The 12,608-nt window shown below is 41.9% G+C and overlaps 1 protein-coding gene across 1 annotated transcript; it reads left to right on the top strand.

Moving 5' to 3' along the window:
• Nucleotides 1–9,922: 9,922 nt before the first annotated feature.
• LOC136489575 (transcription factor bHLH84-like) lies at nucleotides 9,923–12,587 on the top strand. The gene is given in 6 exon segments (XM_066486167.1): nucleotides 9,923–10,443; nucleotides 11,035–11,383; nucleotides 11,479–11,695; nucleotides 11,761–11,819; nucleotides 11,946–12,011; nucleotides 12,225–12,587. Coding segments are annotated over 6 exon segments (1,308 nt in total). The 3' UTR covers nucleotides 12,321–12,587.
• The last annotated feature ends 21 nt before the right edge of the window (nucleotides 12,588–12,608 follow it).

Below are 12,608 nucleotides of genomic sequence, written 5' to 3'. Positions count from 1 at the left end.
TGTATCACCTTGTGCACATGTGTTAGCATATTTTCACAAACATTTTCAAGGGTGTTAGCACTCCACTAGATCCTAAATACATATGCAATGAGTTAGAGCATCTAGTGTCACTTTGATAACCGCATTTCAATACGAGTTTCACCCCTCTTAATAGTATGGCTATCGATCCTAAATATGATCACACTTGCTAAGTGTCTCGATCACCAAAACAAAATGGCTCCTACCACTTATACCTTTGCCTTGAGCCTTTTGTTTTTCTCTTTCTTCTTTTCAAGTCCAAGCACTTGATCATTACCATGGCATCACCATCATCATGTCATGATCTTCATTTGCTTCACCACTTGGAATAGTGCTACCTATCTCATAATCACTTTGATAAATTAGGTTAGCACTAAGGGTTTCATCAATTCACCTAAAACCAAACTAGAGCTTTGAGCCCCGCGTGCTCCGGGTGAGCGCCGGCCCCCGTTGGCCCACGAGCTCAGCGTGAGCGCCACCCACGACCTCCGCTTGAGCACGCGATGGCCACCTCCAGCCCCCTTGCTCCATGAGAGAGAGAGAGAGAGAGCGTGCCATGCAGGAGTGAGAGAGAGAGCATGCCACGCGGGAGAAGGAGGGCCCACCGCACTGGAATGGAGAGAGGGGTGAGAATAATGAGAAGAAACTAAATGCCCATATGTATACTCCAGGTGTGGTATTCGGCCAATATGGGCCAAGAAAATTGCAAATGGGCTTGACCTTATTACCGGAGGCGGGCCTCTTCGGTTAATGAAATTACTGAGGCGGTTGTTTTTTTTAGTGCCTCTGAAAATGGGCTCTCCGACTCCAAAAATCGCTAACGCCTGTACTCTAACACCTCCGTTAACCTGATTTTCTAGAGGTGGTTCTATATGGCCACCTCTGTTAATCAAAATAAAAAAGCCCTGAACCGGTGTCCATCCGGGCACGGAAGCCCGCCGCTGCCATGACGTCCGCTGCCAATGCCTCCCACCAGATCCGGCCACCCTCCACCGGATCTGGTCAGGGGAGGAGGCCGCATCATCTCGACGATTCCGTTTATTCTGGTGGAATTTTTCGGCGAAACCAATGGCGTTGGTGAGCTTATAGAATTATCTTTTCATCCATATATGGACCATTGAAAACGGAGAACGTACGTGTCCCGTAGGGTGGTCCTCGAGGCCAAGCTCGACTCGAACTTATATGGATTAGGCTTCCATCTAGACATGAACGTCCAGCCTCCATGTCTTTTCCCAAGTACTTCCGCCTTATCCTCCATGTATTTCCTAATAATAATAATATCTTTAGGTAGCAATTTAGCATAACTATGAAATAAAGTACGTAAGAACGAGGTCAACTGTAAATTTATTTGCCGTGCTCGCGCTTCAGTAATTGCTCATGGCATCGCAGCTTGAAGAGTGTTGTGGGTATCCATAGGAGTTATGTCCTCGTCGATAAGAAATGATTTTCTCCAATTTTATCCACTTCATTTAATTTGATGTCAGGTTACCTTGTGCGCTGCATGACTTGATGTTTGTCTCGTTCCGAAGAATCCAAGAATTTGCTTGTAATGCAACGGTTTCATAATGACTTTCATTGCCTGTGTCGTACCTCATTGCAAAACGTTCCCAAGCATTATCACACTTGAATCAGGCGTCTACTATATAACAAGAAAGCACAAATGATAGTAAATAATATTATCTTGAAAAAGAACGCAGAAGCAAAACGTGTCATCTAGATTAAACATTAAATTAGTTCTTGTAAGATATGATGTAACGCTAACAAATTAACTTGAGCTACAACCGGCCACATCAATGGGTAAGCAAAAGATAAAACTCCAACATTTAACATTATTACAAACATATGTGTTTATTTCAAGTGTATTGTGTATAACAAGAATTATGCACTCATGCTGCTACTCTAATTCTGTCAAGCATTCTTGAACCTCATGTACTAGAGATGGGGAGCAAGCGTATCAAGTTTAAGGAAAACCTTAGCAACAACCTAAACTCCTTTAACAAAGCAATTCAAATTATAGATTGAGTCAGCATCAAATTTAATTAGCATGGTAAAGACAACTTGGATCACTTCATAATGTAAGTGCAAATGATACATTACAATGCATGATATTGCCTCTACTGACATGTCACAAGGAAGAGGGTGAAGGTTGCAACCACATTTACCATTTTAATATGTTCCTGTACCAGTATATACCGCACTAATCCAGCTACTGTTTCTACAAATACATATCAACCGGGAGCGTGCAAATGAAATGCTACAATACATGCACTTTATATACATCGTAATTCACAATTTAAAAAAAAAACATAAGCTATAGAAAATCATACTACAAAGTAAAGTAACAACTTCAAATTTCATTTTATATGGATAATTCAAGAAACTTAAAACTAGTGGAGGAATTTCATACAATAAAACTAAATCTTGTGAACCACAATGCCATGTTTACTTAGCTTGACTGATAGATCGAGCAACAGAGCTAGACACGCTCGGAAGGTAAAGCACATTTTTTTGAAGCAAGTCTCAGTACATATATACCCCATCATGCAAGCAAGTACAAACATCGAATAACACATTAAAACACCCAAAACCATCATTTAAACAACTACAAATGCACTACCGTTCATGGCAACAGCTCTGTCCCTTCATGTTTTTTTATACATTTTCAACTGCTCATTTAACAATTCTAAAAAAATACTCAGCAAAGGAAAAATCCATTATCTACAACATTCGTATAACAAAGGTTTACACAAAACTTCTCAAAGGTTAACTAAATAACCTATGAAATGAACAAAATATTTCCAATGACCAAAATAGGACAATCACTATTACAGTAATGTTTCTCACCAACGGCATTTTCACCCGGGTTTGAACAAAACCATTGGTGATACATTTTACAGCTAGTTCATATGAACCATTCGTGATAGTGATTTTCACGGTTGGTTTGTATTTCAAGCCGGCAGTGACAAGTATTTTCACTAATGGTTCCATCGTACCAATGGTGGTGAAAATATTTGCACATCTATCATCTCTTCAAAAGGCCCATTCTGCCCATTTTAGTCTGTGAACGTCCTAGGAGTATATAATAGTTTTTCTTTTTGAGATTGAGTATATAATAGTTAGGAACCCTAGCCTTCCCTCCCACTCTCACACTCCCGTCCCCCCTCCCACTCTTTCTTTTTCTGACTGCACCCCACTCTCTTGCACGGGGCCCATCAGCCTCCTCCTACCTCCTCTCCCTCACCACGGTGGAGGCGACGAATGGCCGCACCCCCTCCCGCGTCAATGACAATGCTGTTACGACAGATGGGGATCAACACCTCCTGTGCTAGAGGCACAAGTGACTGTGAGGCTGTTGTAGTTCTAGAAATCAATTTCTACGGGCGTCTAGATCTAGAGACGTCTGAAAATACTAGCTGCCCTACAGAAGCATTTCTAGAGGCGGCTCGTTTTGGGAACCATTTTTATAGGCGGTCTCTACAAATGCTTTTTGCAGTAGTAAGAATAGATAAAAAAAAAACTGATGATGTTACTATAAATTGTTTATGTAGTAGTGTGTTGGACCTGAAAATTGGAACGAGGTTAATTAAAAATGAGTAAGGTGACATTTCTTACTGCGGACACTAGAAACGGAAGATTCCTCCTCGGAAGTGATCAATATCTTGGTTGAAATTTTGGTCTCACATGGAGGCACAACAGTTACGTATAGCGATTGATGTGGATCGGACGATTTTGACAATGCTAACAGCAGATGCACGGAGCAAGGGGCCTAGGTGCTCCTTAAGTGCATCGTGCATCCAGTAGGTACCTCAAAGCTAGCCCTAGGTGCCTAGGTGCTCCTTAGGTGCATCGTGCATCGTGCAATACATGTAATGCATGCATGTGCGTTGCTCCCTAGGTGCCTGCAAAGCAGCCCCACGATCGACGACAGGCCTGATACCTGGGCCCCCGCTGGGAGCCCTGGCCCGCGCGCGGCGACCAGCTGACGGACGCTGTGATCCAGTGGTGACCATGCCGGCCGAGTCCAGCCACGGAGCTTCAGAGGCTCAGACAGCGGTATATATGGTCGTAGCCTCATCACATCACTTCAAGGTCAAATGCCGAGCAGCTATAACAGTTACTGTTTGCAGAGCATTCGCTGCTGGCTGCAGATTGCATATCTCTGTGCCAGCCTGTAAATAACGAAGTCATCCGGGAGTCCTAGGAAACATCGTATGTGAAAAGTGATTCATATAGCTGGTCTCTACTCTCACTTAACACTATAGCAGATCCGCACATCACTGCCGGATCAACCCTGCTCGCTGGCGGATTTTGTACCGGCACAACTAAATCGGTAATGATGTGCCGATCTAGGATAGTGTTAAGCAACTTTGTAGTTTATAACTTCTTCATTTCAACTCATCTGTGCGTAGAAAATTATGTTTCAATTTCTCATATTTGAAATTCGATTTTTCCAAACGACCTAAGATGGAGAAACGACCAAAGCCAAAGTTGTAGATCTTAACAAGTTATAAAACTTTGTATTTGACAACTTTTTCATTTGATTTCGTTTGGAGGTCCCAAATACTCTTTTCAAAATCAGATGAAGATAGAATGTGGAGGATAAATATCCGGTTTTGACAAAGTGTTGTATGAGTGGAGTGGTAAGGGAGGAACGCACGAAGTGCGCATTTTTAAGGGGCTCCTTGGATGAAGAGCCAGTGAAGAAGCCAAATGAGGTAAAACCAAACGGCTTTAGGAGACCGTAAAGAAGCCATGTCAAATGTGACCTAAATTGTCTATCTAGTATAGTGCGTAGGAGGTGAAAATTTGAACGTGGTTATTTTAATTATAGATGAGTAAGGTGACATTTCTTATTGGAGACACTAGATCGAAACCAAAGTCTCTCACCGGAAGTGAATATCTTGGGTCGAGATTTTGGTTTCACATGGAGGCACAACATCAATCACTTATGGCGATGGATGTCTCGATCGGACAATCTTGGCAATGCTAAGGCCCTGTTTAGATCCCACAAAAAAACCAAAAATTTTCAAGATTTTTCGTCACATCAAATCTTGCGGCACATGTATGGAGCATTAAATGTAGGTAAAAAGAATAACTAATTACACAGTTTGTCTGTAATTGGCGAGACGAATCTTTTAAGCCTAAATAGTCCATAATTGAACAATTTTTACCAAATACAAACAAAAATGTTATAGTAGCCAAAAGCTAAAAATTTTCGGAACTAAACGCGGCCTAACAGCAGATGCACGTAGTATTGGTGTAGCAGGTACCTCAAGCCAGCCCTCTAGGGTGTCCTTGTTAGGAAAGAATACAATGCGATGCATGTGCGTTGCTTCCTACGGAGGTGCCAGCAAGCAGCTCTAACAGCAAGTACAGCAATGGGCTTTATAGCCAGCACTTTTGGTGACGTGGAGAGGGAAGAGAGAAGAGAGAAGAGAGAAGAGAGCTTAGCTCTTATTCTAGTACTAAGAGCAAGACTAATAATACAGCTGGTTTACTAGCTGTAAGGTTCTTTGTAGTCTTCTCTTAGCCCACTCATATAGTAGTTAGCTCTTTATAGTTAATACATGGCTCACTTATCTCTCTCACAGACTTTTTTGGTTTTTGTGCCCAAACCGGCTGTAAGCTTACAGTCCGCTTCTCTTCTCTCTCCTCCCCTCTCTCCTCCACCTCAGCATTTCGTCGGCTTACAGCCTGCTATTATACTTGTTCTAATCTGGATAAGAAAGCATAGGCATTTGTGGGCCTAAATAATAGTGTATTTGAGAAGGAGTAGGAAAGAGAAAGTAAGACATGGTACCATATAATAATAAATGACTTTTTTATAGATAAATATGAGATAACTATCGTATAACTTGACTCTTATAACTTGATGATTATTAGCCAAGCACTTAACTTTATTATTGACCTTGCTCTAGCTAGACGAAGGATGAACCTTTACACCCAACAGAGAGGTGTGAATTCATTCGTTCCATTATTGACATTAATTAATAGTATTAATGCATGAGCACGGTCCAGTGCTGCGTCGACGGTACAGTCTATACCAACAGAAAGATCTACACCTTCGATCGACCACAGGATCGGACTGATACCTGGGCCCCGGCCCGCTGGAAACCCTGCTGGCCCGGCGGCAAGACGGACGGACGGCCCACCGGCACGGAGCCTCGTACTGTAGCAGCTATATATTGTCGTAGCCTCATCACTGCGAGGTTAAATGCCGAGCAGCTAACCTTTCCTATGTTTGCTGCCAGCTGGCCGGCGTTGTTGAGCATTCGCTGCTGACTGCACACTGCTTGCATGTCTCTGTGCCAGCCTGTGTAACAAACATTATTGTGGCCATGTTTAGATTGCAAATATTTTCAACCTAATGAATAGTAGTATTTTCGTCTTATTTGACAAATATTGTCCAATCGTGGACCAGCTAGGCTCAAAAGATTCATCTCGTGATTTCCAACTAAATTGTGCAATTAGTTATTTTTTTTACCTACATTTAATGCTTCATGCAAACGGTTAAAAATTGATGTGATAGAGAGAGAGTGAAAAAACTTGGAATTTGGAAGTGATCTAAACAAGGCCTGTGTGTGAAAAGTGATTCATTATTGTGTGTGAAAAGTGATTCGTATAACTAGTCTCTACTCTCGGGCCTTGTTTAGATTGCAAATTTTTGTAATCTGAACACTGTAGCACGTTTTGTTTGTATTTGACAAACTTTGTCCGATCATGGACTAACTAGGCTCAAAAGATTCGTCTCGTGATTTACAACAAAACTGTGCAATTAGTTATTTTTTTTACCTACATTTAATACTCTATGCATGCATCCAAAAATTGATGTGATGAAGAAAGAGTGAAAAAACTTGGAATTTTGAGGCAATCTAAACAAGGCCTCACTTAACCTCTACAGCGGCGGAGGAAGGATTAAAAAGTTAAGGCATGACGAGGTACATGGCAATTAAGATGATGTTTGGTTATTATCTTATTTTTTGTAGCGTGATCCGTTCACACCGCCAACAGATCACGTTAGTTATTGTTTGTTTCATGTATTATGTAATCATCAAATGGCACGAAAATAGATTCGGGCATTGAGCACGCCGAGTACGCCCACGATCACGCCCACGTCAGCGTGAAAACAAGCATGCCTTTTGATTCCCATTGCCGCCGCGGAACTATCCCTTGAACGTTGATATTGCATTTGTATAGAACCAAATAGCACCTCGATGGCCACCAATTCACCGAAGTTTTATAAAAACGCGAGGGTAAATAATTTTGTATAAAAAACTGTCATTTAAAAATTTACAAAATTCAATAGATACCTGTCGGTTAGCCATTGACTTTGCCCTTTGCTTTGCATTCATTTTTTTATTTTGCTATGCTTCCTAAATCAATGAACAGAGATACCAAATTAACCACCAAATAATCAAATAGAGCAATTAAACAGTGAAAATTAAATAGCACTAATGTATTATATAGTGAACTAAGAACAAATGAACAAATTACTGTTCAAGGAATAAGCAGCCAGGAACCAGGAAGCACCACAACCCTTACCCTGATCGGGTGGAGGTGGACTAGTAGAATCAGAGTAATTGTGCTCTGTTAATTCTAAGGGCAGTCCCAATAAAAAAAACTAAGTAGTTTTTATAACATAGAATATCGCACAAAAAAAGTACTGCTTTCCAACCCATGGTTTCTATGAATAATAATTATTTTCTCTTTCTCTCTCCCAACTCTATCTTTTTCCCCCAATGGGAGTGTGACACGAGCTCCCTAGAAATTGGTGGTTTCTCCCCAACGACGATTTCATGGTTTCTTAGTACATTGGGTCAAGAGTAGACCTGATTTCTTCATGAGGAAACCATTTCTATGATTTTTGCTCTCTTTCTTCATTAATTACACATTTTACCTACGTGGCAAAATATTTAATGAGAATAAAAATCATCATCGATACATCATTGGGACTGCCCTAAGCGCCGGAGGTTTCTTGTCCTGCCGTGCAGCGCTACAGCCGCACATCGTGGGTCCAGTACCCCGACACTCCGGTAGATCGCGCCTCCACTTGGCGCTCGTGCGCTGTGGCCGGCAGCGTCGCAGGGATCGTAACTCGCTGATTGCCTCCACGACGTGGGAACTCGCATGGGCTGCAAAAACAGTAACACTAGCCATCCTGCAGAACAAGGATTCTCAGAGATTCAACCATGGCGGACGCTGAAGTTTGATGAACTGACGAGAGACAAGTCAAACTCTCGGTAGTCTGTCGCACCACCCGTGAGGGAGAAATCTACGTTTTCATTAGGATCATAAATAACTGAATAAAGCTTATAATATTTTTAGCCATTTCATACATCACGGTTTTGTCTGTCACGAAAAAATAAATTGGCCAGGGTACAACCGTGTAAGGTCGTGCAATGGTGTGGAGTGTGCACTACTGAAAACTCGAATACTTCTGTGGGTGATTATTTTTTCTGTGCGTTTTTCTCAGAACACACAAAATATTTAGAATTATTTTGTCGGTACCAAAAAATACCCACAGAAATATCGAAAAACCGACAGAATAATTGAGTTATTTTTCTGTGCGTGACAATACACACAGAAAAACAATGCATACCCACAGAGAAATAGCAATTATTCTGTGGGGTTTTTTTAACTCAGAAAAAACGACAAGGGCACAGGAATGGATTTGGCTTTGGCGCCCTATTTTCGTCATTGGCGCCTGCCTTCTGTATTGGCGCGGTATAGAATAGAAAAGAGAGTGAAAAAAATAAAAGAAAACAAAAACACCCTAAAAGTAAATCCTCCCACGGCCGCCACCCCAACCCTATCCCAAACGCGCCGCCAGAGGCCGAACTCCGCAAGTCCGCCGCTCCCGTAGTCCCGTCGCTCCCGGCTCCAAGTCCGTCACTCGCCGCACAAGACCACCCCCATCCGCACATTCGCCGCTCGCCGCCCGCCGCTAGGCACCCTAGCTCCATGGCCGCCGCTTGCTTCCCTAGGTCCGATGTCGCCTAGATCTGCCTCTAGCCCATCGACGGCCGTAGCCACCAGCCCGCCGGCAGCTGTAGCCCCTCCGGTGCGTGGCCCTAGCCCTGTGGGTGGTCCTTCGGGCGTGGCCTTAGGCCCGTCGCCGGCCATCCGGGCGTGGCCCTAGGGCAGCCAGCGGCCGGCCAGGAACATCCCCAGGCGGCTAACTGCCCCTGGTCTCCCTCCCGTCCAGCGCACGTCTCGGCACGACGCCCCTCGTCTCTCCGTCGATCTCCACTGCCCCTATTTTCAGTTGAAGTCTGCTTCCCTCAAGATTTGGCCACCGGTGTTGTCTCCATCAAATCTGAATCGAGTTTTCAGGTTCCTTGTTTCTCCCCTAAAAATGTATATATTATACTTCCTTTCTCTATGTGTGGCTATATGTATACAGAAGTAAAGCATGGTTCTGATGTACTGCAGTGGAGATTTTGGCCTAAGCAAGGACTGAAGGTTGCTATTGGAGGTACTGTTTACTTTCAAGATAGTGAAGAATTGTTCAGGACCTGTGATTGAGACTCAAAGGTATACTTCTTTCTTCACTGGATTTATTTGTTGTATGTTGTTATTCTACATTTTATTTGTGTGCCCACTTGTCGAGTTTGGAATGTTTGTCCTTGCACAAAAATAATTGAGCTTCCTTTGTTGTGATATCTAATATATTAATATGAGTACTCTATTAATATTTGAAACAGAACTAGTTAATATGTCAAACCAGACACGGATGTATAATGGTTGGCAACGTGGCAAAGCTCCCTCAAATGAATAGATTGATGGATCCACAAAATTCTTGAATAGTGTATTTTTAATTCCTGGTGTAGTTGAAAATGATATCATTAAGTGTCCTTGTGCACAATGTCGGAACTACTTTAGGCATATAAGATACACTATAGAGATGCATTTGTGTAGGCATGGTTTTAAGGAAGACTATGAAACTTGGACTGAGCATGGTGAGGGGCTGATTTCACATGATGGATATGATGGTGTGGGAAATAGAGAGGGCACTGATGAAGTTGATCAGATGGATCAAATGTTGGTTGAGCTTGCTGGGCACCATCCACCTATACTGGATGCTGAACCGTCAGCATATGCCAAAGCTTTCTATAGGATGGTTGCTAGTGCAGATGAGTTGGTGCATGATAGAACCACACACTCACGCTTGTCTGCTGTAGCTCGCTTGTTTGCTGTGAAGTCACGGTACAACATGTCCATCGTAGAATATAATGATATACTAGGCATAGTACATGAACTCCTTCCTCCTGACTCCAAGTTACCTAATGACTTCTACCAATCTAGGAAATTATTAGAGGGTCTTGGTATGCAATATATCAAAATTGATGTTTGCTATAACAATTGCATGCTATTCTACAAAGATAACAAGGACAAAGATAAATGTGATTTTTATGGTGCTAATCGGTATGTGGAAGGGCGAACAAAGGTTGCGCGCAAAGTTTTGCACTATCTTCCAATCACAGATAGGCTGCAAAGGCTATATCTCCATGGGAAGACAGCCAAGTTTTGCGCTATCTTCCAATAACTAGTAGGTGGCTCTAATCTGTTAGCTTTAGTTTTAGCTATAATATGACTCAATGATGCATGCTGGTACTTTACTTATCTTGACTGAGACTTGAACTGTTGAGATGAGATGGTAATGCTTTTGAATGTATTGATGTCGGACCATTTGGACATCATCTATATGTAGCCCGGATGCCATTAATGAATGTGCTGAACATTTGGACCATGGGTTCTCTACTTTTAAAGCTACTTGAATTCTGAGTCTTCGTTGAAGCTGGATATTATATCCTTATAAACACCTGCATGATTCAAGTGCCATACAAGTCTGTGCTGGCTTGGGTGCATAATTCAGTTGAATATATGCAATTTGGCAAATGATGTGGATGTTGCTTCTTATTTAATGTCTGCATGATCCAGTTGCTATATATGTCTGCATACCTCATTGCTTAATTGTGTCATAGTAATCTTGTGTTCTCATGATATCTGGCATAGCATTATTAGTTCTATTTGGAGCGAGGAATCTGAGATGATTGCTCACCTGCAGTCAATGTTCTGGAGCAGCAGCATTGCTGATTCCTGCCTTTCTTCTCCTGACAGCAGCACTAGTTCTTGTGTTGAACCTAGCACATTGCCTACTACCTTGTTCCTTCCACTTGATGAAAATGACTGCTACGATAAAGAGCAAGTGCAATGTCAGAACACTGGTGCTGTTTGGTGCTTTGATCACCAGAGTCAGGTCTTTGCTCCAATTTTTAGTGGAGTTACAAGTAACAAGAGGGCATGTCTTATGGATGAGAATAAGAAGAGTAAGAATTCTAAGAAACCCCGAACCATTGCCCTGGTAAGTGAAGTTTGATTTTGTACTCCGACTTTTATGATATTATGTGTTGTCGAAAAGAAAAAGGCTGTTCTGACCCTTTGGTGCAATTTTTGTAGGCATCAAGGACAAGTTCAATTGCTCCTGCTAATGAGATTAACACTGAGCTTGTCAATCAGAGCTTTTCCTGGAGTTGCAGCTCTGAAGATGATTCAATTGGTGAATGTGAAGAATCTGTTGTTCTGAAACAAAGTACCAGTTCAAGATGTCGTAGTCGGTCCTCAAAGGATTTACAGAGCCTTTACGCAAATGTCAGAAATACTTAATGCTAATTTCGTAATGATCACTGAATCTGCAATTTTTGTTTTCTGATGGCTTAGTCTTACTATATAATAGAGGAGAAGAGAGAATCAATGAAAGACTAAGCACGCTGCAGCAGCTAATTCCTAATGGCACCAAAGTAAGTTCTTTTCTTTTGTATTTAGTGATCAACTTTTTTGCTATCAAATTGTGTTTTCAAAGGCCCAGCAATTTGCGCAAACTTTTGTGTGAACACTGAAGATAAGTTGTTCTCTTGCCTTTGCAGGTTGACATGAGCACTATGCTGGAGGAAACAGTTCAGTATGTCAAGTTCCTGCAGCTGCAAATAAAGGTAGTTTTTTTGTGTCCTAGTTAAGTCAGATCAACATTGGAAAAAACTTTAGTTCACAATTCTAGTTCTCCATCATGCGCAACATTAACTTGTACAGAGCATTGTTACATATTAGGTTTGGGAGAACAGAGCATTGTATACTCTGCATTTAAAAATACTAATTCGATGTGTAGGAGCATGCCTCTCATTTACCTTCCCTTTTTTTTGTAACAGCTCCTGAGCTCTGAAGATACATGGATGTACGCACCTCTTACCTATAACCACATGAGCATGGACCTCAGTCCAAATGTTGCTGTGAAGCAATCATGACCGTCCGGAAAGAGTTGTCTGAACTGATCAGATGGGAGCTAGAACACAGTGCATGGTCCATCTTTTCATAAATCTGTAATTAGCCCTGACTTTACATTCTTCAGTTACTTCTTGCAAGTATGAGCAAGAAGTTCTTTTGAAATAAAAATTGGACCATGGGTTCCCTTGTCATATGAGATATCGACAGTTCACGGAAATGGGAATTTTTTTAGGGTGCATTAATGAATGTGCTGAATATTTGGATCTTTATATGTATGTTATCTATTATGCTGTGATGAAATTACAGTA

The sequence above is a fragment of the Miscanthus floridulus genome, chromosome 10, assembly GCF_019320115.1.
Source record: "Miscanthus floridulus cultivar M001 chromosome 10, ASM1932011v1, whole genome shotgun sequence".
NCBI classification, from domain to species: domain Eukaryota; kingdom Viridiplantae; phylum Streptophyta; class Magnoliopsida; order Poales; family Poaceae; genus Miscanthus; species Miscanthus floridulus.
This window is presented reverse-complemented; position numbering and strand designations above follow the sequence as displayed.